Source organism: Condylura cristata, unplaced genomic scaffold (assembly GCF_000260355.1).
Source record: "Condylura cristata isolate star-nosed mole 26May11 unplaced genomic scaffold, ConCri1.0 scaffold00001, whole genome shotgun sequence".
Lineage (NCBI taxonomy): Eukaryota > Metazoa > Chordata > Mammalia > Eulipotyphla > Talpidae > Condylura > Condylura cristata.
Genome location: NW_004567102.1, coordinates 6026667 through 6051983, shown reverse-complemented (window position 1 = coordinate 6051983; position 25317 = coordinate 6026667). Strand labels below are relative to the sequence as shown.

The window sequence follows — 25317 nt, the reverse complement described above, 5'->3', positions numbered from 1 at the left end:
TTCCTAAAACAAACACTAGCTACTCTCTGCTAACCTTAAGTTAGCCATTAGCTCCTCTTTAGACTATCACTGAGGACTCTGCTAACACAATTTATCCCTTCACTAGGACTCCTAAATCCTTTGCTAACAGCTCATCCTTTCCCAGACCCTGATCCTTTAAAGTCATAGTTAAACATCTGTATACATGAAAGCTTTCACAAAGCTGTATAGTATACTGTACCATAAAGTAGCAGAAGAGGATGCATTGTTCTCCTCTTCCTTTAAAACTTTTATGCCGATTTCTTATTAACTTACCTGATGCATTATTGTAACTAAATCTTGCTAAACAGTATAAATAAAGACCTGCAAAAAGATGAGCAGGAAGACTTGCACCCAACTCCAACTCCTGTGTCTTCCTCACTCCCACTCCTCTCCCCCTCTTGGAATATCTGCACGCAGATGCCTTCCCATCTTAAGGTCCTGCCTGTGTTGCCTCCAGACACCTCAAAAGTTGGAGCTGGTTTCCAACAGATGACAAATATGCAAAGACTTGTCTCTGTACTAAGGGTTCCTAGTATCACCTGATGTCAAAAGTGAAACCTCCAGACAGAGAGGGAAAGAAGGAGCGAAAAAGACACAAAATTGAAAAATCCTCTTGCTTCAAGAGAAAACCTACAAAGAATGCAAGTCTCACTATTCCTGAGAAAGTCTAACAATAAGGGAGAAGGCTAAAGAAATCAATAATTGAAGCAGAAACATATTGCTGATAAATTTCAATTATGGAAGTATGACAACAGCTAAAATAAGCATCCAGGAAATGTTCAAAGAGATAAATGAAGACAATCTTATCAAAAATGATAATAAATTATTCAACCAAAAAGGTAGAAATGATAAGATGTGTAAAGGCTACGAACAAATGAAATCTTTAAGATGCAATAGGTCAGACTATCTTTAGATTACAAACAGAGATAGTTACTCATAACATATCTCACAAAGGCCTAAAATATAAAATACATGTCAGAGTGATTAGAAGACAGAGAAGAAATAGACAGAGGTGCTGACTTTTGGGACAATTACATGTCGTGTGTCGCCAGAAGAGTTCTAGGAAAGGTCTATCTGACATTTCATCTAGATAGTTCCCTTTAATTCAAAAGAGAATACTAATTGGAATAATAAATTGTGTGGTCACATATCAAAAAAAAAAAAAAAGAACTAGAAGGAACAAGCATTGGCAAGGCTGTGGAGGAAAAGAAATCTTCATATACTACTATGTTGCCAATTCTCTAAGGGTGAAAAAGGCCTTAAAATGGGATACTGCATTACAGTGTTTGTATTTTAATGTAGAATAAAAAAAATCAATCAGGTATATGAAGCTTTTAAGAGATAAACAAAAATTATGCAAAAAGTCTTAAAAGGATAGAAAAAGGTACATAGAAAAGCTGGAAAGTAAAATTAGTAACAGTCTGAAAAGAATTTGAGGAATCAGGATTAGCATGGATAAAGAATTTCACAAAATAAAAATAAAGAGAACTATGTTCTTTTTTTTGAAGAAAAAAAGACATATATTATTTAATCATACACGAGCTGGGTACAGGCCAGAGATATGGCGGGTTGAGAGAATTCACTAGAGACAGAGTGGGGAGCAGAATAAGCAAACTGACTGAAATACACTGCTGAGGAAAGTAGCAGGTGGAACAGGACAGGTCTGCTAGCCCATGTGGGTCACCTCCGTGGCAGGGGATCGAGCTCATGCTGCAGTGGCTATGGACAGCTTCAAAGTGCTGTGCTTCAATCCGTTGCATTACCAGGGAGGGCCCAGAACTATGTTTTAAGGGGACTTAATTACTATGACCTTATATACATCTAACAACACAGTTGTAAGATACAAAAAACAAGAACAAGGAAAATTTGACAATTTTGTGATCACATTCGTTGGTTCTTTTAGGACAATTAAACTAAAATCCAGAAATAACTAGCTCTGGTAACTAGCTCTGGACTAAATCTAACAGAAATATGCAGTCATTACAGAAAATTATTAAACTTCATGGGAAAATATTGAAGAATACTTAAACGAATGGATAGATGATCCACAATTCTGGCTGTTGTAAGGATGCTAATTCTTCCCAAATTTACCTATAAAATCAATGGAACTTAAATAACATTCTCAAAAGAAAAATTAATTTGCAGCAACTTTTAATTGCGTAATAAATTAACCAAATAGTAAAATATATTGTGCTCCTACTTCATACTAAACACTATCTATTTGTTTAGTGTGAAGGTTACTGTGTGGATTAAATCCCTATAAAAGATGAAAAGAAGGCCTAATTGAATAGGTAAATATTTCTTTTAAAAGATATAAAAATCACAAATCACTATGAAAAGATAGATAAATCTGAAATTTTTTAACTCAACAAAGCATGCTATAAAGAGAAGGAAAAGATAAAGAACAGATGAGGGAAGCAGTCTGCCATATTATCATCAACAAAATAATATGCTGAGAATACAGATGAGTGGAAAGAAAAGAGATGTGAGGAGAGGAAAGAGGAGAAAAGGGGAGTGGAGGGGAAAGGAACATGGGCGGGGAGGAGGAGGGGAGGGGAAGAGAAGAGAGGACAGGGGAGGGTAGAGCAGGGGAAGGAAGGGAAGGAATGGGGAGGAGATGGAACAAAGAGAAAAAAGAAAGAACACAAAATACAAATGGCTCAACTGACTTCTAAATGGGAAAATATGTTCAACAAAATCAGAACCAGGAAAATGATTGTTGAAATCCCAATGACATGCAATTTTACACTCTGTCTGCTGGCAGGAAGTTTTTAATTGAATGATACCATCTGTGTGCAAGGATGTGGAACCATGAACTCTTTCATGTTGGCACAGCCAAGGAAGTGAGGCATACGCCCTAGGGCCCAGCATTGCATCCCTAGCAGGTGCAGGTACAAGAATGTTCTCAGGGTCTTTATTCACAATAACCTAAACAGGAAACAACCCAATGGCCATCACCAACAGACCAGATAAACAGATAATGCATTGTCCAAATATATAGTAAGGAGAATAAACATTATCAACAGACAAATCTCAAAAACGTAATGCTGAATACAGCTCAAATACAGACAAAATTTAATATACATTGGTTAGGGATGTAAAGATGTGGTAAACTGGAAGAAAAACTAAGACAATAATAGACACCAAGTTCAGGATAGTGGCAAATTTTTGGTGAGCAGAAAGAGGACCAGCAAGAAGATTGGTAGTGTTCTTTATCTTAACTTTTGTGCCAGGAACATATTTTCATCTGATCCTAGTCTTGCAGTATATATACCTTTACATATGGTCTTTTCATGAATGCTGTCCTAAATTTTATAATTTTACAATTATTAAAGTAAATATAATTAGTAAAAGACAGAGGTGCCATTAGCACTGTTGTTATAAGTAATCTTATCAAATATATTTAGTGCTACTTGCCTCGCAACAAATATTCTTTTTTTCATTGTGTCCAAAGACAACCGTGTGGCTTTTTGAAGACTGTCCAGTAATTGATGAGAAAAAAAAGCATAGACCTCTTTACATTCCTATAATGAGAAATCACAATAAATTTCCTGCAAAATAACCTCTAACCCACCCAATAATAAAATACATCAGAGGTGACCTGGTGAAAGATGAAAGCTAACAAACTATATCACTCAACTGTATTTCAGAAATACATTCAACTCAAAGTAGTTGTTTTCTTCTTCTTCTTTTTTTTTTAACAAATAGTAACATTTGAAAAGAGTTCCTGCATAAGCACCCTAGCGAACCATGATGGATTTAAAAGGCAAAATTCAAACAGGCTATTCAAAACAATTCTTTCTGCTCAGTATTCAATACTTCACATAACAAAACTGAAGTGCTTATTAAGTGTGGTACATTTCTCAGTGCTTAAGGATATGAACACAAGAGATACTGAGTCTCCATCTTCAAGAAGCTCGGCTTGGTAAGTAAACATATTTTACAATATATATTTTAAAATACAAAATATATGGGATGAAATCTTCACATCCTCCACACAAGCCCTTTCCTTCCAGAGGAAAAATAGTCACGTTTATTGGTGAGAGAGCACAGGACAGTAGGAGTCTAAGCAAGGATGTGGAACCAGCTGCCTGTCTGCACAGAACTCACACAACCAGGGCCAGGCTCTGGCCAGACTGTTCCTTCCCATCCTGTAACTCCCCATCTGACATTGAATGGGCAGTCAGGCTGAATTGGGCCAGATGGGAGGGTTACCGGGTGTGATCAGGTTTTGTGAACCATCAGGCTAGTACTCAGCCCTCTTTGTTAGAGGCCACTCTGACAGCAATGAGGAAGATGGATCAGAGAAGCATAGGCTAATCTGGAAGTGACTGCACTAATGCAGGTCTATAAGCTCTCCCTAACAATCTAACAATCTGAGTCCCAACTAAGTCTCAAATTTCTTGGCAGATTATATAATGTAAAACTGACAATTCCATATTCTGGATTTTGCTATAAGTCCAGATTGTTTGTGAACCACACAGGTTGTCATTTGGGGCTGTCTATAGTCAAAATTCTGTGAGGTTGCATGCCATTGTTTCACAATAAATACCTTTTTAAATTCATCTTCTTTCTCATTAATATCGTCAGTCACTATATGAGCATCAAATTCAGTGCTTTCACCCTCTTCTGCTTCACTTCCAAAAACAACATGTTTCCTCTCTACAGATAAAAGACAAAACAAAAACACATGGCTTATTCTATATGGGCAATCCTTACAAAAAGCTTCTTTCAAAGCTCTTACTTCTAAACTTTTTAATTTGTTGAATTAAATTAAAAACACTCATCTCAAAAAACTCATCATTCTACCATATAGCCCATAAATATACTCCAGTATCTAGAGTTAAGAAATATTTTAAGATTTTATATGTTATCTTGCTAAAATATCGGAGCTTTCTAAATTAACTAGTTGATACTTTTCTGGTTTTGACACTTCTTAAGAAACTGACAGAGGGCCTTCTCTGGTGAAACAATAGATTAAAGCACAGCACTGTGAAGCTATCCAGTCACAGCAGCATGAGTTCAATCCCAGGCCAGAGAGCTGACCCACATGGCCCAGCAGACCTCTTCTGACCTGTCCACTGCCTCCTTCCACAGTGTATTTCAGTAGACCTGCCTGTTCTGCTCCCTGTCTCTGCTGATTCCTCTCACCCCCAGCACCTCTGTCCTATAGCCCAATTCTTGTATGCATAAGTAAATAAATCTTAAAAAAAAAAAATGATGGGATATCCCAACATTAAAGTTTCAAAAAAAGTTTCATAAGATGGCAGAAATTCTACAATCCAGTTAAGCACAACCATTATTAAAAAATGAATCATATCATCTCAAAGGTCAATAAATTATGACTAATAAATATTAAAAAAAGAAAATAGTTGAATTAAGTGTAAATTCTAAGGGAAAGAAGATACTCTGTGAATATTTATCATTGGCTCAGTTTCTACACCTCCACACCACTGACACTCTTGCTTGTTGCGTGTTGTCGGGTGTATTGTAGCAGCAGCCACCCGACAACCAAATCTGTCCCCGAATATTTTATAATGTTGTTCAAAAAATAAAAAACAAACAGTAGACCTGAGACTGACCACCATAGAAAGACCTCCCTGCAAGGGCAGCTCCTGGCTAGAAATGGGTTCCCCCCATTCTCAGTGATTAAAAGGGCTCCCAGTGTCCATTGATAGCATTGGTTCAAATGATATGGTGCCTGGTGAACAAGTGCTTTCCTTGTGGCAATCTGGAATTTTGACACCTGCCAAGCGGAAGGTGCCTGTTTGAAAAATCTATCTGCAACTATTGTGATTCAAACATTATGGCTAGTAAAATTACCTGGTGGCTTTCTTGCTTTCCCACTGTGCTTCACTTCATAAATACCCTCAAAGATAACTATAAGTTCTTTGACGGCTTCTTCCACGTGTCTACTTTTGTGGTTTAGAACATCAGCCCATTCTTTTGTGTAGGTCTATTAAATAAATAAATGACTGTTAATTCCCAGATACTTAAAAAAACCCTGAAAATTATTAGCATGACTTTATTGCATAAAACTAGAATTTAATGCCACTTGAAAGTAGCAAGGATAGTTGCCAATAGCATGTTTCAGACTCAAAACTGTCCATGGCTACAGGCACAGCTGCAAAGAAAAGAAGGAGAAAGAAGAAGTCAAAATCTTGGATTATTCTCTGATTCAACCACACATAGAGACCTATGATCACATTCATAGGTGTGAAAGGAGAAGAGGCTGGAGGCAGGGCAGACATGGCAGAAGTGGCAGCAAAGGACACCTGCAGATGCCACTGTGGTGCAGCACAGAGGTGGTGCAGAGGCCATGGCAATACCCAGTGTCTGCTGGCTTTGGCGCTCACATGAAAGAATCAGCATCCTGCTGTAGGAGCAGTCATGGAGGCAGCAGTATCTGGGTGAATTTATGGGTATCCTCCTATACAGGTCATCTCCCTTCCTAAAGGTGAGTGGAAGTCTCAACAGTGGTGACAGAATAGGTTCCTGGTTTCCCTCCCAAGAGTAATATCTAACACCTAATCAGAAGGGAACTGCATCCAGAGAGTGTCCCACTGCTAACTTCCTGGACATCAGAAACCAATGCAGGCTTCAACAAAGGTGACACTGAAGAGATTCAAGCTTCTCTGAACAGGAGTTAAGTGGAGAAAGAAGCCTGGAGAGTGCCTTATGAGGTAGGAGAGACAGACAGTAGGGCTGTCAGCTCAACTGGGGTCTGTACAGAGATGGAATCAGAGACAGCATGGAGGTATACTCCCTTGAATGAGGGGAAAGTCATGCAGAGGGGATAAGCTGCTCCATGCAGGTCAGATCCCCAACAAAGATAAGAGCAGAGTAAGTGCTCTGAGCTGCACTCCACTTTCCCATCCCTGGGACAGAGGCTTACCTCATGAATACACTAAGTTTCTTGTCCTGAATCCCACAGATGAGGAATATCATTGGTGCCACAGCATAAGCCAGCACCCCAACAAGCTCTAACAGCTAAACCCTTCTAAAACCTTCCCCTTCAGTCCCACCTCCCCACTTGCAGGTTTGAGTATCCTCAGAAGCAGCAAATGCAAATTAATTCATTAATTTTTAAAACCACATGCTACCTGTAAGAAAAGTAAAATTATTTCAACCCTCCAAGTTAATGCTACAGATACTTTTAAAAACAAACCTCTAGTACCTCACCTCAAAGAAATGAAAGATTACATTTCTCTATCAGATAGAGTTGAAAGCTACTATAATAAAGAAATGCAAAAAGATATAAGAAAATTCAGATAGGCATGTCATAGAAATATAAATGAATTCAGAAAAGCTAACGAAGAAATATGACAACATTCAAGGGGAAAAAATGAGCTCAGAAATAAAATCAACAAAAAGAAGGAAGAAATTCAAGTTTCAGATAAGAAAGTAACAGATTCAAGATGTTAAAAGTTCAATAAGTAAAATCAAGAGTTCTAGAGAAAGCTATGAAAGATTTATTCTCAAAGTGCTTCATTTGTTTATATCCCATTTCTCTCCTTCCACTTGGCCCTTTAATGTTGTTAACTTCAAGGTCACTGATTCAGCTCTTCATTTGACTACATAAAACATCTATATGTGACTAAAAAATAACTTCCAATAAATCAGGACAAAAGAAGTATTCTTCAACATAATAAAGACTATTTAGACACCAAATGCACAGCTGACATCACACTAATGGGGGAAACTATAAAAGCTTTTTCTTGAACATAAGGTATAAGTCATGGATGCCCACAATGATCATTACAGATCAACATAGTATTAGAAGTCCTAGATAGAGCAATAAAGTAAAAGAAAGATATGAAAGGAATCCAAATTGGAAAAGGAGCAAAACTAGTATTATTTGCAGACATGATAATATATGTAGAAAACCCTAAAGACTATTGTACAATGCAGGAATTCTACTCCTAGGTATCTACACAAAGAATGCAAAATGCTAATTAGAAGGAATATATCCACTCCTTTGTTTATTGCACACTCTTTACAATAATCAAGCTATGGAAAAAATCTAAAGGATTAAAGTATGTTATATATACATAATGGAATACTATCCATCTAGTTTTAAAAAAATAAAGATGAAATCTTGTCATACATCATACACACATAGAACCGAACAGGATTACACTAAGCAAAATTAGAAAGAGAAAGACAAATATTAAATTACTTCATTTATATATCTTTTGTAGAATATAAAAAATAAAAGAGCAGACATAAACAATTTCTAAAAATTTAACTGTCGTTTTGAGGTTACCAGAAGGAAAGGTACAGGCAGGGAGTAAAGTGAGAGATGGCGGTGGGCATGGTGTGTTAGCATACGTCTAAATAGGTGTGAACCCCTAAAGCATAGTAAGTGTGATAAACCAAAATCATCTCAATAAAAAAAAGTTTTAAAAAATAGAAAGCTGAGTCAAAAGTTGAAAATGAAAAGTGGTTTTAAGAAAGAACGCTGCAAAATATTGCATAAAGATTCAAAAGATACCAGGTTTTTAGCAAAGGATGGTATTGAATGCCAGGAACAACTGAAGAGTTATGTGTATTATCTTAATCAAATTGCAACCTCTTCGGGTATTCAAGTGAAGAAAAAAAATAGCCCTCACTGATGACCAAAAGTCTCTTCTGTATTGTTTTTTAAAAAAAATGTAATTGCATTCACTGATGACAAGTGTGGGAGCATTTGGCAGGCAAGGGGAAAGGACTTCACTCTGCATCTGCTGTTCAAAAAAAATCCTCTCACTCTACTAACACTTCTCTTCGTGTCATCAAAAATAATTTTTTACGGATTATATTGACACCCTCATAAAGCCAGAAATTTTTCTTTTTTTTAAAGATTGATATATTTATGCATACAGAACTGGGGTGCAGGCTAGAGGTGCAGGGGTGGTGAGAGGATTCACCAGAGACAGAGTGGGGAGCAGAACAGGCAAACTGACTGAAGCACACTGCTGAGGGGAGCAGCAGGTGGGTCGGGAGAGGTCTGATGCACCATGTGGGTCATCTCCAGGACTGGGGATTGAACTCACACTGAAGTGGCTGTGGCTATCTTGCAGTGCTCCACCTTAACCCATTTTGCCACCAGGGAGGGCCAAAGCCAGACTTTTTCTTATATCTGCATTTGTGTGTGGTGTCTTTTTTATTTAATACCATTCACACATAAAAGTACTTTTTGAACTAAAAAACAAACCAAAAAAAAAAAAGCATTATTATGTCCATTTCACAGATGAGAAAACTGAGTTCAGAAAGAATAAGAAAAAAGTAGCCCAACATCACATAGTGGGTGGTAAGAATAGGGGTTTGAAACCCACTTTATCTGTTTCTAATTGTACTTTCTGAACTTCTCTAATAGCAAAGACTTTAGGGAAGAGTTGAAAACAAGTTTTTTTCAGAAAAGGAAACTGGTTTACAAAATTGAATGGGTCTTTTGCATGTCCACAATGTCAGAGCATTTTAGGGCAGAGAAATATAAATGGAAGCAGCCAACCTGTGCTTTCCAAAGCACTTGTAAAAAGGAACCTGAACAAGTCTAGGTAAAGGCTCCTTCAGAAAAGCCTTGGGCATCCCCATTTCCTCCATGTACATGTGTTCCTGTATTGACTAATAGTCCAGAGAGATGCTTCTAAGTTTGTCACTCCCATTTGTAACATTTCAGTTACTCCTGTATCTGAATTCATCCTAATCTCTTCCCAGTCTCACAGATGGTGTTGCTTCTCTCACCCAAGACATTCTCTAACCTTCTCCACCTTAACCAATTCTTTTGACCTTGCTCCACCATTCATTCACTTCACCCCTTTTGATTTAACATAATGTTAAACATTAGAATGACAATAGTGACTGAGCCACTCAGTCTAGCAAGGAAAATGATTGTGAAACAAGTCTATACACCCCTCTAATTAAGGCAGATATGATACATGTATTTATAATACAATCCCTTCCTACTTGTTTTGAAATCCCTCCAAAAAAGATCCAGACACTATTAGTTGAACATGATAGTTAAAACACACATGTTTATCTCAGCACTCCCCTGACATCTCTGAAAACCTCATCAAATTAACATAATCTTTAAAAAAAATATTCCCTGGGGAATAAATAAGAGGAGGTCATATAAATTCTGTATGTTTCCAATACCACATAATAACAAAGTTATTATGATTCAACAACTGGTGCTGGAAAACTGAATATCCACTTGTGAAAGAATTAAACTGGATTCCTTTTCTTATACCATATACATAAATCAACTCAAAATGGATCATAATTAAATTAAATCAAGAGATAAAACTGTAAAACTCTTCAAAGAAATATAGGCATGGAACATCACAATTTTGGATGATGCAGTTAGGATACCTGTAAAGACAGAACACCAGAAGCAGAGAGAAAGAAAAGAAAAAATAGATAAACTAGACATCATGAAAATTTTAAATTTTTGATGTTCAAAGAACCTCATCAAGAAAGTGAAAAAACAACTTATGGAAAGGGAAAAAGTCATAAATCATAGGTCTGATAAGGCAGCAGTATCTAGAACATACAAAGGACAATTTCCATTCCAAAATAAAGACAAAAACTCCAATTTAAAAATGAGCAAGAGATATGAATAGATAGCTGAAAGATGGTTGCCAGTCATTAAAAAGACTCAACATCACTGATCATTATTAAATGCAAATCTAAACCACAAGGAGGTACCACTTCATAGCCACTAGAAAGTTTATAATCAAAATGACAGACAGGGCCCTCCCTGGAGGCGCCCTTGGGGTTAAAGTGCAGCACTATGAAGCTATCTGCAGCCACTGCAGCACAAGTTCCATCCCCAGCCAGGGAGGTGACCCACATGGCACAGCAGACCTCTCCTGTCTTCCCCGCTATTCCCCTTCAACAGTGTGTTTCAGTAGATCTACCTATTCTTCTCCCCACTCTGTCTCTGGTGAATACTCTCACCCTCTGCACCTCTGGCCTTTAGCCCAGCTCCTGTATGCATAAATACATAAATCTTAAAAAAAAAAAAAAGCAGTAAGTGTTGGCAAGGATATGGAGAAATTGGAACTACAGCATTGTATAATGCTGGTGAAATGTAAAATAATGCAGCTGCTTTAGAAAACAGGTCTTCAAAAGTTTAATTATGGAGTTAACATATGATCAGCTCCTATAAATGCCTATGAGAAATGAAAATGCATCCTTGAAAATGTGTGTACATGTATGTTCACAGTAGCATTATTCATAATGGCCAAAGTTGTAAACAGTCTAAGTGTCTATCAATAGATGGATAGATAACTAAAGTGTGATAGATACATACAATACAATAAAAAGAAATAAAGTCCTCAACCTAGGCAAATAGATGATCTTTAAACACTGTACACACAAAAAAGTGAATATTGTATGATTCATTTTATATGGAGTATTTAGAATATAGGTGACACTATAGAGGCAGAAACAGATCAGTGGTTTCCTACCTCTGGAAAAGTTGAGAGCAAGTGGGAAATGGCTGCTAATGATTGATTTCACTTGAGATAGTCAATATTCCAAAATTGACTATGGTTAGGATTGCATAACTCTGAATATATTAAAAACAGTGGGTTGCATACTTTCAAAAAGCTGAATTATCTGGTATATGAATTATAACTCAATAAAGTCATTAAAATAATAGTTAGTACTAGAAATAATTTGAGCCAGAAACTTTGGAAAGAAAATATGAGATGGGAAATGAGAGATGGAAAGTGAAGGCAATGTGTGTGATAATTTGCAGAAGTTTAGTTGTTACTAGCAGTGCAGGGCAGTGTGGGGAGAATCTGTTTTATTAGGAATTAAAATGAAAAGTGCATGTTGGGCTGCTGGTCAGAGATGTCCAATGGAGAAGACAAACTTGAAGACAGCAAGGAGGAAGACTGTGAAGTAGGCTTTCCAAGACTGTAAGAAGGTATGAGATGCAGAATCCATCGGGAAGACCTAGATTTTGAAAAGAGGTTGGAAGCTAGAGGCTGGAAAAGGTGGATGCAGCAGCAGCTGACAATGTAGCAAGAGCTCTGATGGTGAAAATGATTCACATTTCCTTAATTTAGAAAACTAGAAATAATCCCTTCCAAGTCTTTCAAGGTCACCAGGTGCCGGTGATTCTCTAGCATATTGTTGACTCTTCCTTGCCCTTCTCTGTGTAAGGGGAAGCTGGTTTGTGGGGGTCCCTTAATCCCTGGCTACTGGTTGGTTTTGACCTATGGGAAGTACCAGCAGAAGCTAGAAGAGAGAGTGAGGTATTTCTTTATCACACCTTCCTTGCTGGAAAACCTGTACCTTCACAGATTGATCCACCTTCTTCCATATGATGCCAGATTCTTCTGGGTTCTGAAAGCAACATTTCCTCCCCTGGTGCCTTCGGCCCAGAGATAACCATGGTGTACCAGCGTAGTGACTCCTGAGGTATCTCACCTGCTGAATCATGACTGGTACTGTCCCACACACAGTTCCCAACTCCCTCTGAATACTTGAGCCCTGGTCAAAGAACACCTGCAGGAACCCTTACTTTTGACCCTTGCTGGACTGAATCATCCCAAATACTCATGGAAAAGCACACAGCTATAAATACCAGGGGTAAGAAATCTAGGCACACACATTTCACTGCCTGTTCTACTCCCCATTCTGTCTCTGGTGAATCCTCTTACCAACCCCTTCACGCCCACAACTCTGGTCTATACCCCAATTCTTGTATGCATAAATACATAAATTTTTTAAAATAAATAAAATAATTACAACTACATTAAGATGACAAAAGAGGAGTAACAGAGGACAGGATCAAAGCGCTAAATGTCCCACCCACAAAAGTAGGAAGAAATAATGTATAAATTGGCCAACTCAAGAAATTGTACCACAAGTATATTACTTAGAGATGCAGAACAATGAAAAATCAAAGTTGAGCACTTTTCCTAGCACTCAAATTGTGAATCTTTCAAATGCCATTTTTCATTGATAACATGGAACGGAAACAAGGACTGATGAGAAACGGGAGACCCATAGCTAGTGCAGGAAATGCACAAGATGAACTTAAGATACCCTACAATTCCAGAAAGCTAGGAAGCTTTCAAAGACTACTAGAATCATATCAGTGTTGCTTCTCAGTCTTTTGGTGAAGACCAAGTGTAGAATCATATCAAAAACATAGTCATTAGCCTGAAGGATTCCACTGGATGAAGATGGGAAAATTTAAACCTCAAAAAGAATGACTACAATGCACTGATTTAGTCAATCGATGAATTCATAAGGATATTTAAATAATTTAAAACTGAATGGTCAATTTAGAAGTTGTTAGTGAACCAACTAATAAGTGCTGAAAACTGATTTAGTCAATCGATGAATTCATACGGATATTTAAATAATTTAAAACTGAATGGTCAATTTAGAAGTTGTTAGTGAACCAACTAATAAGTGCTGAAAACTGGTATATGAAAGGAAAATTGAAGCATTGAGGCTGACTTTTCTGGAAAATGCTTTCAGAGAGGCCAACTAGTTAACGAGGGAAATTTCTTCTATATAGAGGTATTTCGTCCATAAATGCTATAATTAGAAAATCAACATTTTGAAATATCCAAAAAAGAATGACTCTAGGCAAAAATAATCACATGCTGCTAAAACCTTTAGGTAAAATGTTTGTGGGAAACTTTGTAATGGTTGATAAAGCTGGTTACATCTGAGCCCATAGATCAATCTTAATATTACTAAAAGGGAAACAACCTGATGTCATGTGCCTCCTGATGTGATGCAATAGAAAATACTTGTGAACTATTCTGGACTATTCTGCCAGAAAAAGAAAATGAAATTAAACCTAGTCTAAATCAAGTTTTCATATCTAATTAAAATTTACAGGAAATTCAGGGATTAAAGGATATGATAACAAATTAAATTACATTGCTCAAATATGAACAGCAAAGTCTAGATGGAAAAACAAAACACAGAAAATTCTACAGGACAAATGATATCATTTCTTTAAAATAAAAAAGCATTAGAAAGAAAGTAGCAAAGAATTTTTGTCTATGCAAAGGACTTGAATAGACATTTCTCCAAAGAAAATGTACAAATGACCAAAAAATACATGAAAAAAGTATCAGTATTAACTAATGAAATGTAAATTAAATCCACAACAAGATATTGCTTCATACCCATAAAATAGCTATTAAGAATTTTTTCATTTAAAAAAAGTAAAGTAAACTGGAATCCTGGTGTGTTGCTGTTGGGAATGCAAATGGAACCACCATTGGAAAAGCTCAGGGCTCCTCAAAAAGTTAAACCATATGATCCAGCAATTCTATATGGGTGTATCTCGACAGAATTAAAAGCAGAGACTCAAACAGATAATTACTCACCAATGTCCACAGTAACATAACTCAAAAGTTAAATAAGTTAAACAACCCCAATATCTATCAATAGGTGACAATTCTAAGATGACAGGCAAAATGTGGCATCTTTTTAAAAAGTATTACTCAGTTACTAAAAAGAACAAAATTCTGACATATGGTATAATCTGGAACCTTGAAATACTATGTTAAGTAAAATAGGTCAGACACAAAGGAACAAATATTATCTGATTCTATTTGCATTAGGTAAATTCGGGAGACAGAAAGTAAAGTATAGATTACCAGGGACTGAGGGAGAGTTGTGTGGGCAACTGTTTAATAGTACAGAATGTGGGATAATGAGAAAGTTCTGGAAATAGGTAGTGGCAATCACTATACAATATTATGAGTATACAGAACACCACTCCTTAGATTATCATTTATATCCATATATGTACTACAAACCTAAAACAAAAGTTATATATCAATTATATTACAATAAAAACGTCAATTATTAAAAATTAAATTTAAAAGATTGTTAAATGGTCCATTTTTATGTGATATATAACTGACTGCAATAAAAATCTTGTAAGCAAAAAAAGAGGGGAGAATGATAAATGAAATGTGAGAGACACATCAGTCAAATTCAACATTCAAATCTGTAAAGAACATTATTCAAACAGATCAACTCTAAGATGACCACCGATAACCCGGGAATTTTGCTCCTCAGTGTAAACCCACCAAAAGGAATGCTGAGGTCCATAGAGAAACACATATAAGAATACTTTGTGTAAACTCAAAAGCTAGGTGATCCAAATGCCCAATAGTAGAATGGAAAAACAAATTAGTCAATTCATGCCATGGGATACATGTAGTACATAGTAAAAATGAAGGACACCTAACTACAGAGATAAATCTCACAGACATAACAGTGGGCAAAGTAAGTCAGATAAAAAGAACAGGTGCTTGAAGATTTCATGTATATGAACGTCAAAAACAAGCATCTATCAACTATCTAGAGATTGAAGCTAAAACGGTAAGCAGTCTGGAGACGGTGGTAGTTATTGGCTGGAGTGGAGCATGGTGCAATCACCTGTGTTGAGCAAAGTGTTTCCTATCTTTATGTTGGAGACAATGACGAGATGTACATATATAATCAACATTCACTGAATGGTACACTTTTCACCTGCACACTTTACTGTATAAACAATATATCTTGATTTTTATAAAAGAACAATGGCCTAAAATGAAAAGTAACTGGAAGCCCCAACTTTTATGGGGACTTTTATTTTTTCCACAAACAAATACCAAATAAAGCCTGGGGGCCCTCACAAGGGTAAGAGACTGGAGCTGAGACCTTCCTCACCTATCTTCAGGCAAATTAGTGGCTAAACTCTCAAGGAAAGGGTAAATAAAAGTAAGGTCAGCTATCTTGGTGGCCTGGGGCAGAGAACTAACCCTCCTTTGGTATTCTGCAACTGCTAGCTTTTTTTCACAAAGGTTTAAGTCTTGAGAGTTTATACCACCTTGTAGTTTGGGAAATTCCATACTTGGAGAAAATGATATCAAGTTAACTCAAGTTGGTAAAGTTCCTGGACACCACATAGTAGCAAACAAAAATGTACAGGTTTTCAATCAAATGGATATGTGTGCATGATTCACAACCTAGAATACTAAGAACATGAAGAAATAAGTCACCTTGAGCAAGAGTTAGAGAAAACAGCAAAGATCAGAATTAGGCACTCCAGTCAATTCAGATAAAGAAATTGTTATAAAATATATCTAAATGTCTTCATAAAAACAGAATAAAAAACACAAGAAAGGAACAACATTTTATTCACACACACACACACATTCACACATAGTTGGAAAAGAATAAAAACAAATTCCTAGAAATAGTTACGTAAATCAGTTAAGTAGAAAAAACAAACCAAGAAGGTAGAGAGCAAAAGTATATCCAACTATGTTGAGAATTAGAATAAATGTAAATAGACTAAAATTACCAGTTTAAAAAGTAGATTTTTTCCAGAATAAGTTAAAATTAAACTCCAATTTAATGTTCTTTACAAGAGAAAATGCTAAAATCAGAGAACCCAAAAAGGTTAAAAATAGCAGAATAAGAAAAATATATACGTAAAATAGCAACCAAAAAAACTTGAGTGATATTAATATACAAAATAATCTTAAAGAACAAAAGCTTAATAATGATAAAAGAAAAAATAACCACAAAGGTGAAATCGATGAAAACTTTCATGCACCAAAGAACAGAATGCAAAAATGGCATATTGGGATCTGACCCAAGGCTACATACTCCTGAGGGAAGATGCTGCCAGCCACCTTGGTCCCTAAAAACAAGAATTGGTATCCTGGGAAAAACAAGCTGCATTTCCATACAAAGAAGGTCAAAGACACACAAAGGCACACAAAGTAGACCTTATGAAGGAACCAGCCTTACGTGTCTTGAAAAAGACACTAGCAAGGTAACCCAAACCCACAGATTGGAATTAGCAGAAGGCAAGCAAGAAGTAATTCATTTCAAGACATAAAGTTAGACTGTTGAGAGAAGTCGTGTATATGCCAGGCTTTAAGAATGCTTCGACAGGGTTCATGTCTTTGTGCTTTCAAATCCCATGGAGGATAATTTCAACATAGGATGATGCTAAAGAGGTGATGTTTTATCCTGTAGGGATCAAGTAAGTGCTACTGCCATGGAAGAACTGAAGCTGTGGAGTGGTATGAGGACAAATATGGAGGCAGAGAGATGGTTAGATCCCAATATGGCTCCCTAACCTCAGAGTGACCTTTAAGAGGCTGGCCTACTAAAGGGTGGTGAGTATGGAAAAGAAGGGACAATGCAAACAAAATGTAAGAGGCAAAAAGCCTAACTCAACCGTAAGACTGCCTGTATTTAGGAAATGGGCGGGGAAAGGAGTCCAGGTGACAGTTCTGTTTCTGGGTTACTTGAAAGGAAAGGAAGGGAAGGGAGAGTTGAAGCCATAAGAATAGATGCCATTGCTTTGGGAGCATGACAGAGAAAGAAGAGTGGTGAACTACTGAGAACCCCAGGGACATAGGTGAGGACAGTAATAAGATGATGTCTGGGATAGGGCCAGAGGCTTGAGATGCTGAAGATTTATACGATTTTGAAAATGAGGATGTCCAAGGATTAGGATAGCTAAATACTGCTGACACATATTTCTTTAGCTCAAAAATTTATATTTTCAATTTATATGCCAGTATTTCTACCATTAAGATGTAATAAATAAATAAATGCGTACCTCATTGAGAGTCAACATATCTTCTACTACGGTGGCACCTTGCTCGGGCAGGGAAATTAAAACGGTTTTGGCTATCTCCTTTAGAACCGTATCAATGTGCATTTCACACAAGTCACTGATCTACCAACAAAAAGAAATATATGGAAGAAAACTCTACTTTTATCCAAATGTATACTTGAGTTATAAATTAATTTAGACAACTAAATTTGGAAACTTGCTCTATGTATATTTGGTGGAGTAACTGCAAAGAAAGCTTGAGACGGAACTAGTTTTATTGAGCAGTAATATGTGCTATAACATCAAAGATTTATCTCCTTCAATCCTCCATTCAGCACATGAGTCACTACTAATTTCAGTTCTACAGCTAAAGGAACCAAAACTCAGAGAAGGAAAGTAATCTGGGGAGAAGCACACATCTAGTTGAAGGCAGAGATATCTGACTCCCAAGTCTCTGAGTACTGGATATGACACCACATGCCACCACAGACAGAAAATCACATATGTAAAAGATACACACATTCTTTGGTACAAACGTGGCAGAAATCAATGGACTGTCTCTAGTTAGATGTCATTGCATTATCTAGTTAACTTTAGATGCATCAATATCAATATTGGAGCATCCCACTTTGCCATCTTTCAAGGTATATAATCATTCCCTTTTTAGATAGTTGCACCAATATATAGAGAGTGCAAGTTTCCTTTTAGTGAAGTTTAGATTGTGGAATCGACCATCCGATGAATACATCAAAGGTAAGATAATTCAGGGACAAAAAACAAGGCAACCCTAAATAAAAAGTTCCCTAAATAAAAAGAAACATAAAGCATTTTTTTTTAACTTAATGGATGTTTTAATTAAACTTCCGACCCTTTAAATGGTGTTCATAAATGACCAATTATTCCTATAGTTTAAGTATTAACGTATGTAGCTTTAAATATTTTTTGTAACATACCTTCTTTAAAAGTTGATTGAACATATCCAAAACTGAGTCCACTTCTTGAAAGAAGCTTTCTAGTGTTAAAGATGACCATGTTAAGATTGTGAGTCCCTGTCTCAACACAGATTCCACCTAGAAAACATAAAAATAGAATGGTTTTCACCAATAACAGCATCTGCATATATAAAAAAGGATTTCCTTTATTTCCTGACAATCTTGCAAGTTACTACTCTTTATGCTTCTCCTCCATGAAACTTATTAAAGGTGACTTTGTCGTTTTAATCATCTTTGGCTGTCCATGAAACAGTCATGGATTCTTAGAAAGCACTCATTACTGAGATTTAGTTGTTTTTCAAAGGCAGCAGAACTTAGACAAGAAATCATTCTGTAGCACAAATAAAGCCATAACATTGATCTAGGAAGACAGAAGGTTTAGGTAAGAATAGATTTCTAGGTAAGAAAAGATTTTCAAAAATCTATAATCTATAGAACCAGAATCTAATTTTAAGTAACAAGAAAATCAATATAAATGTTCAGCATTACCAACCTTTTTCATTTGAGGGGACATCAGATTGACAAACACAGAAGGCACTTCCTGACACAACTCATCATAATACTGCAGAAGACCCTATAAAAAGTTCAAATGGCATATTTTACTTTAATTAATTTTAAAGTAACAGTCACATTTTAACTCATCTGAAGAAGGTTTTATTATCCCTGTTTCCTCATAGTCCTGAAAAGATAGAGGCTGATCATTCACATTTAGAGTAGTTTACTGTGTTTTCCCCTCACCTATCAATTACCTTTAAGCATCCCTTAAAGCAACAACTCAGTGGAGCTTTCTATATTTTCATTTTCCATACTTCTTACTTATCTTCATGTCATTTTCAATAATTTGGATAGTTATCTTTTGCCCTTTCTGTTCCTCCTGACATATTAAAACACACTTATCACTGACGCCACACTTGTGTGCTTGAATCCAAGTAAATTTACATAGTCAGAATTAATAAGCTTTTCTTTTTTCTTTTAGATCATTTTTAGGACATGAAATATAATGGTAAATTTTTGATGATTTGGAAACTTATTGCACACTGTGATGGGAGCAGTGGATACAAGTTAATTCCTCCCCAAATAAATAATATTAAAATGCTTGAATGTTATCTTAGTAGTTGATGAGTTGTTAATTTCTTTCTTCCTTTTCTGTTATAGTTTAGCTTTTTATGTATTCCTGGCAGTTCACAAAATTTGACTTTCACAATATCATTTAATACTAACTAAAATCCTTTATATTCAATAAGAGATAGCAACCTGAATTTATAATAGCACCTTGACACTCAACCCTCTAAAGTCATAACTAGGCAGTACAAAAGCCTAGGGTTTTTGATGCTAAAGCAAAAAATTCTAAAATAACAATGTTCCTCTGAGATTTTTTTTTAAATACTAATTAAATTCTATTTTGGCAAAGGCTAAAACTATTAAACTTGGAGGAAAGCATACACATAAATCTTTGAGACCTTGGGTTAAGCAAGTGAAGTTCTTATAAAAGCACAAGGAACAAAAAGAAAGTAGATAAATTGGATTTCTCAAAATTAAAGATATTTGTGCTTCAAAGGATACTATGAAGAAAATGAAAAGACAACCCACAGAACAGAAGAAAAGTATTTGCAAGCATATATATGATAAGGGATTTGCATCTATAATGTATAAAGCAAGTGTTAATAAATTCATAAAGATTGAAATCATATCAAGTATCTTCCCTTATCACCATAATATCAAATTAGAAACTGAGCACACACAAAAAGCAGGATAAGTCTCTAGGATGTGGAGACTAACCAACATACAATATACTACTGAAGGACATTAACACAACATAAGTTGGGTTAATGAGGAAACTAAAGAAATTTTTAAAATACCTGAAGACAGACAAAAACTAAAACTGCTCAAGAGATGCTAAGGTTACTAATGCAATTTTTGGTGTTAGTGAATCATTTGTGTGTCTGGAAAAACTCTTGACATTTTAGTAAAATTGATGAATAGATTGAGACAATCTATAATGACCAATATACCATGAAAGTGTGCTACATATCATTAGCCATGAGGAAAATGCAAGTCAGAATTACAATGAAATACCACATCACATCCCAATGACATTAAATGAAATAGATAGTAGCAAATGTTGGCAAGAATGTGAAGAGGCTGCAACCCTCACATACTTCTAGTGGGAATATAAACTAATAAAATTTCACTGTAGTTCTTCAATAGGTTAAACACAGAGTTACCAATTGTTGAAATCCAGCAAATTTACTCCTTTGTATAAACCCAAAAAAGTATACAAAACTGGGCCCTCTCTAGTGGTGCAGCAGGTTGAAGCACAGCACTAAGAAGCTAAAACCACTTCAGCATGAGTTCGATCCCTGCCCCAAAGGTGAACCACATGGCGCAGCAGACCTCTCCTACCTGCCCGCGCTTCCTCAGCCGTGTACTTCGTCACCTGGCCTGTTCTGTTCCCCCCTCTATCTCTGGTGAGTCCTCTCACCACCCCTACCCCTCTGACCTGTACCCCAGTTCTTTATGCAAAAACAAATAAATCTTTTTTTAAAAAAAAAAAAAGTATACAAAACTTCACAGAAGCATTATTCATAATAGCCAAAAAGTAGAAGGAAATCAACTGTCCATCATTTGATCGCTGGATAACTAAATGTGGTTTATATCCAAAAGACAATGCTGTTTGACCATAAAAGTATATGAAGTATTGATGCATGAAACATTATGAGTGAACTCTGGAAAGACTGTGCTAGTTTGAGAAGCCAGTCAACAAAGACCACAAATTATGTGGCTCTGTTTGTATGAAATGTCCAGAATGGGCAAATCCACAGAGGCATTTATAGGAGTATTTGCCTGGGGAAGTTGTGGGGAGAGTTAGAGGAAAATGGGGTTTCTCTTGGAGATAATGGAAATTTATTATGATGATACTGACAGAGGCCTTGCAATCTTCCTTGAGACCCCACCAAACTAAGAAGACCCCAAACATGCATCAGGAAAGGTGTCTGAGTGTTGCCTGGTACATTCTCCTACTTTCTAGGACACAAAACAAATATCAACAAGTTTATGAAGATTAGAATTATATTTAATATCTTCTCAGACCACAAAAGTATCACATTAAAAATCTATCAAAATCTTTTGATCAACTATCAAAAGAAAGCAGGGAAACCATTTAACACATGGATACTGAGTAGCACACTACTGAAAGACTAGAGAATTAACATAAATCTACAAGCTCTATTATTTTACAACCATTATTATACATTACACAGCCATCTGAAAATATTTAATGACATGGGGAAGATATATATGTTAAATGTTAAAGCAACATGCAGAATATAGATATGGGTCACACACAGTTAAATATGCATATACAGTTTGAAAAAGATGTGAATCAATAAAAATACAATGATACCATCTCGTACCTATTGGAATGGCTACTATAAAAGGGGCAAGAATAACAAGTGTTGGCAGGGATGAGGAGAAAAGGGAAATTTTTGCACTGTTGGTGGGAATATAAATTGGTGTAATCATGCTGGAAAACAGTATGGCGTTTCCTTACAAAATTAAAAATAGGATTACCATGTGATTGAGCATTGCCATTTCAGGATACTGAACTAATACATGAAAAGAAATGAAAACAGGATCTCAAAGAGATATCTGTACTCCCATGCTTGCTTATTCATATTAGCAAGAGAGAGAAGCAACTTATGTGTGTGTATAGAGAGAGCCAGAGATAGAGGTACACAGACAGACAGCTAACTATATAACTATCTACATCTATTTACTTATATGCCCATATCTATCTATAACTATATATGGGATATTATTCAGCCATGATTAAAAAGAAATCCTGCCATTTGTAAAAACATGAATAGTCAAAACATTATATTAAGTGAAATAAGGCAGACAGAGAATTCATAATATCAGTATTATGATATCATTTACAAGTGGAATCTGAAAAATGCCAAATGCATAAAAACATAGAATAGAAAGGTAATTACCAGGGTTGGGGGGTGGAGGAAATAAGGAGAGGTTGGTAAAAGGGTATACACTTTCAGCTATAAGCTGAATAGGTTTTGACAATAGAACATATATAACATAGTAGTTGTAGGTAATAATTCTGTATTATATAATTGAAGAGAGTAGAATTCATCTTCTCTCTAAATATATATGTATACATATATATATACACACACACACTCACATACATGTATGTGTGTTTGTGTGTGTGTGATGAATATGTTAACCTAATAGAAGGAATAGTTTCACAGTGTATATAAACATCAAACCATAACAATGTATAATCATATTCCTCTGCTACACTTCAACACACCTGAAAGAAAAAAAATCATCACAGTAACAAATTTCTCCTCCACGTCACATCAGCTCAACTGAAGGGATATGTTTTTCTTTTACAAAAAAAAAAAAAACTCTACTTAAAATTAATTAGAAAATATAATTGATCTTACCTGCAAATACAATTTGTCTCCTTTCAATTTACTTTCCAATTTTAGCATTCTCTTTGCTTGTTCTGGTACTTCCAGTTTCATTTTTATCATGCACTTAGTTTCCCGAACAACTTCCAAAATTTTAGGATCAAAATTAACTAGCAACTTCCCTGTTTCTGGATGTCGCACAAAAAGTGTGGCTTGTAAAGCTATGAATCAAGAATGGTATATATTACTTATTCTGGATTTGTTTCTGTTCCCAGCTCTGTTTCTATACTGTCTTTCCTCTATAGCTCTGGACGTCCCGCATGCTAAGGGCCAGCATGACATACACAATCCGTGCTCAAAACTGAGATGAATGTGGCGTGTCTGCAAAGCCCAAACCTCTATCCAGAGAGATAAAAATGGACCCTAATGACTCATATTTGTGCTACAAATTGCAATACTTTTTTGAAAGGGTGAAAGAGAGCTGTAATACAATGTTAGTTTACCTTTACAGATGATGACTTGACCCCCACAGGGAGCAATGGGAGATGTGCACAACTATGAATATAACACACCTCATGGGTTTCAAATCCTTTTCCACCCCTAACCAGTTGGCTTCTTTAAGAAGATTTATCTGAATTAAATTTCTATCCTGAGTTTCTGATGACTATGCTCAGTATTGGTAAGAAATATTTATTGACATTGACATTCTGAAATCTTAAGACTGTGGAGATTTTTTTTCTGTACTACCTCTGATATCTTTCACATAAGTAGGTATTTTCAGAAATGCTTTTTATTATGACTTCATATCATCTTGACTAGTTTTTGCAGTGTAGTCTCATATTATTTGCTATCCTAGCATGATAACTTCTAGAGGCATACTAATAGCACACTTATAGACTAGTATGTGTAAGCTTGAATAACATCTTATATTAACAAACACTACTAAGATGAGAAATTTACATGTACCTCCCATGTTTCACATTACTTTTTAGAATGCAGCTGCATCAAACTTCTAGTAAAATAAAATGGGCACTATATCCCTTTTAAGTTAGTTGGCTTTTACTCATCAGATAAATTTAGTTTTGATAGGGTTCTTAATGATACTGGCTTCATGAGGATTTGAACTAAAAATTTTACCCAATTCATTTGGAATCTTTTGAGAACAGCCTTGGAAATAATTTGTCCTCCCATGTAAATTCCAAAATTGCCTCTGAATATTCATGTCACTAAATATGTCTTTGTTAAGGATGTACTGAGCTTGCACCAAAGGTCATAAAGGTCAACAAGACACCAAAAATGACAGCCAGGAAGCTACTCCAGGACTGAGCAAATGTTTCATTCCATGTGCATCATTACCAGAGGATCTATATAGAGAAACCAACTAAAAGAGGCCAATATCTGGCCCAATTATTATTCCAAATTCCTATAGAATTAAATGTTATCACATCAATATGAAAATGCCTTCCAGAGCCATTAATCCCACTAAACTGTGTTCACAAGTCCATGTTGCATTCAGGTTCTACCACTTCCTGGCTGTGTGATGTCAGGCAAGTCGCTTAACCTTTCGGTACTTCCGCTCTGTCATTTATAAAATGGGAACGAGAACAGTTTCCAACAGGGTTGCCATGAAGATTAAAGGAAGTTATTATATCTGTAAAGTGCGTAGACAGAGTCTAGCACATGGTTAGCACTTCTCGTTAACTATGTCTGTGTTTAAAGGGTGCAAAGATGAAACAGAGTATCCTTGAATGTGTGGGGGAGATAAGACAGATCTATGAAGCATAAATGTCAAGAAGGAATTGCATATGAAGTGTCGGGAGAACTCTAGAGGAGGAAGGCATTATTATCTGTCAGGAAGAATAAGGACAGGCTTTATGCACCAGGTGGCTGTTGAACTTGTTTTTGAAATGTTCAGATAAAAGGAAAAAGCAGCAGGACAGGCAAAAAAGTAGAAAAGTATAAAGTATTATAGAATCAAATAGTACATGCTCCATCGTGTTAAAAATCCTCATTTGGGAAATCCTCTCTTACAAATGATATTAGGAAACTTGGATAGTCACATAAAATAAATTTCATATAAAACAAAAAAAGCTAGATCATTATTTAACTCTACACAAAAAAAAATAACGCAAATTGGACTAAAGACTTGGACACAAGACCTGAAGTCATAAAATACAGAGAAAACTTAAGTGATGCATTCCTGAACATCAATCTCAGGAATGTATTTGAGGACTTGAATCCAACAGCAAGGGAAAAGAGCAAAACTAAACAAATGGGATCG

General features: G+C 36.0%; 1 protein-coding gene across 1 annotated transcript in view; it reads right to left on the bottom strand.

Annotated features, from left to right (window-relative positions):
• The window catches only part of DNAH8 (dynein, axonemal, heavy chain 8), a 296367-nt gene that overhangs the window by 217122 nt on the left and 53928 nt on the right, over positions 1–25317 (bottom strand). Inside the window, exons 17-23 of the mRNA XM_004673443.2 lie at positions 23070–23257; positions 19103–19183; positions 18571–18687; positions 17621–17740; positions 5845–5977; positions 4574–4683; positions 3439–3545 (exon numbers count right to left, since the gene is read on the bottom strand). Of these exons, the coding sequence (XP_004673500.1) occupies positions 3439–3545; positions 4574–4683; positions 5845–5977; positions 17621–17740; positions 18571–18687; positions 19103–19183; positions 23070–23257 (856 nt within the window). The remainder of the gene's footprint in view (positions 1–3438; positions 3546–4573; positions 4684–5844; positions 5978–17620; positions 17741–18570; positions 18688–19102; positions 19184–23069; positions 23258–25317) is intronic.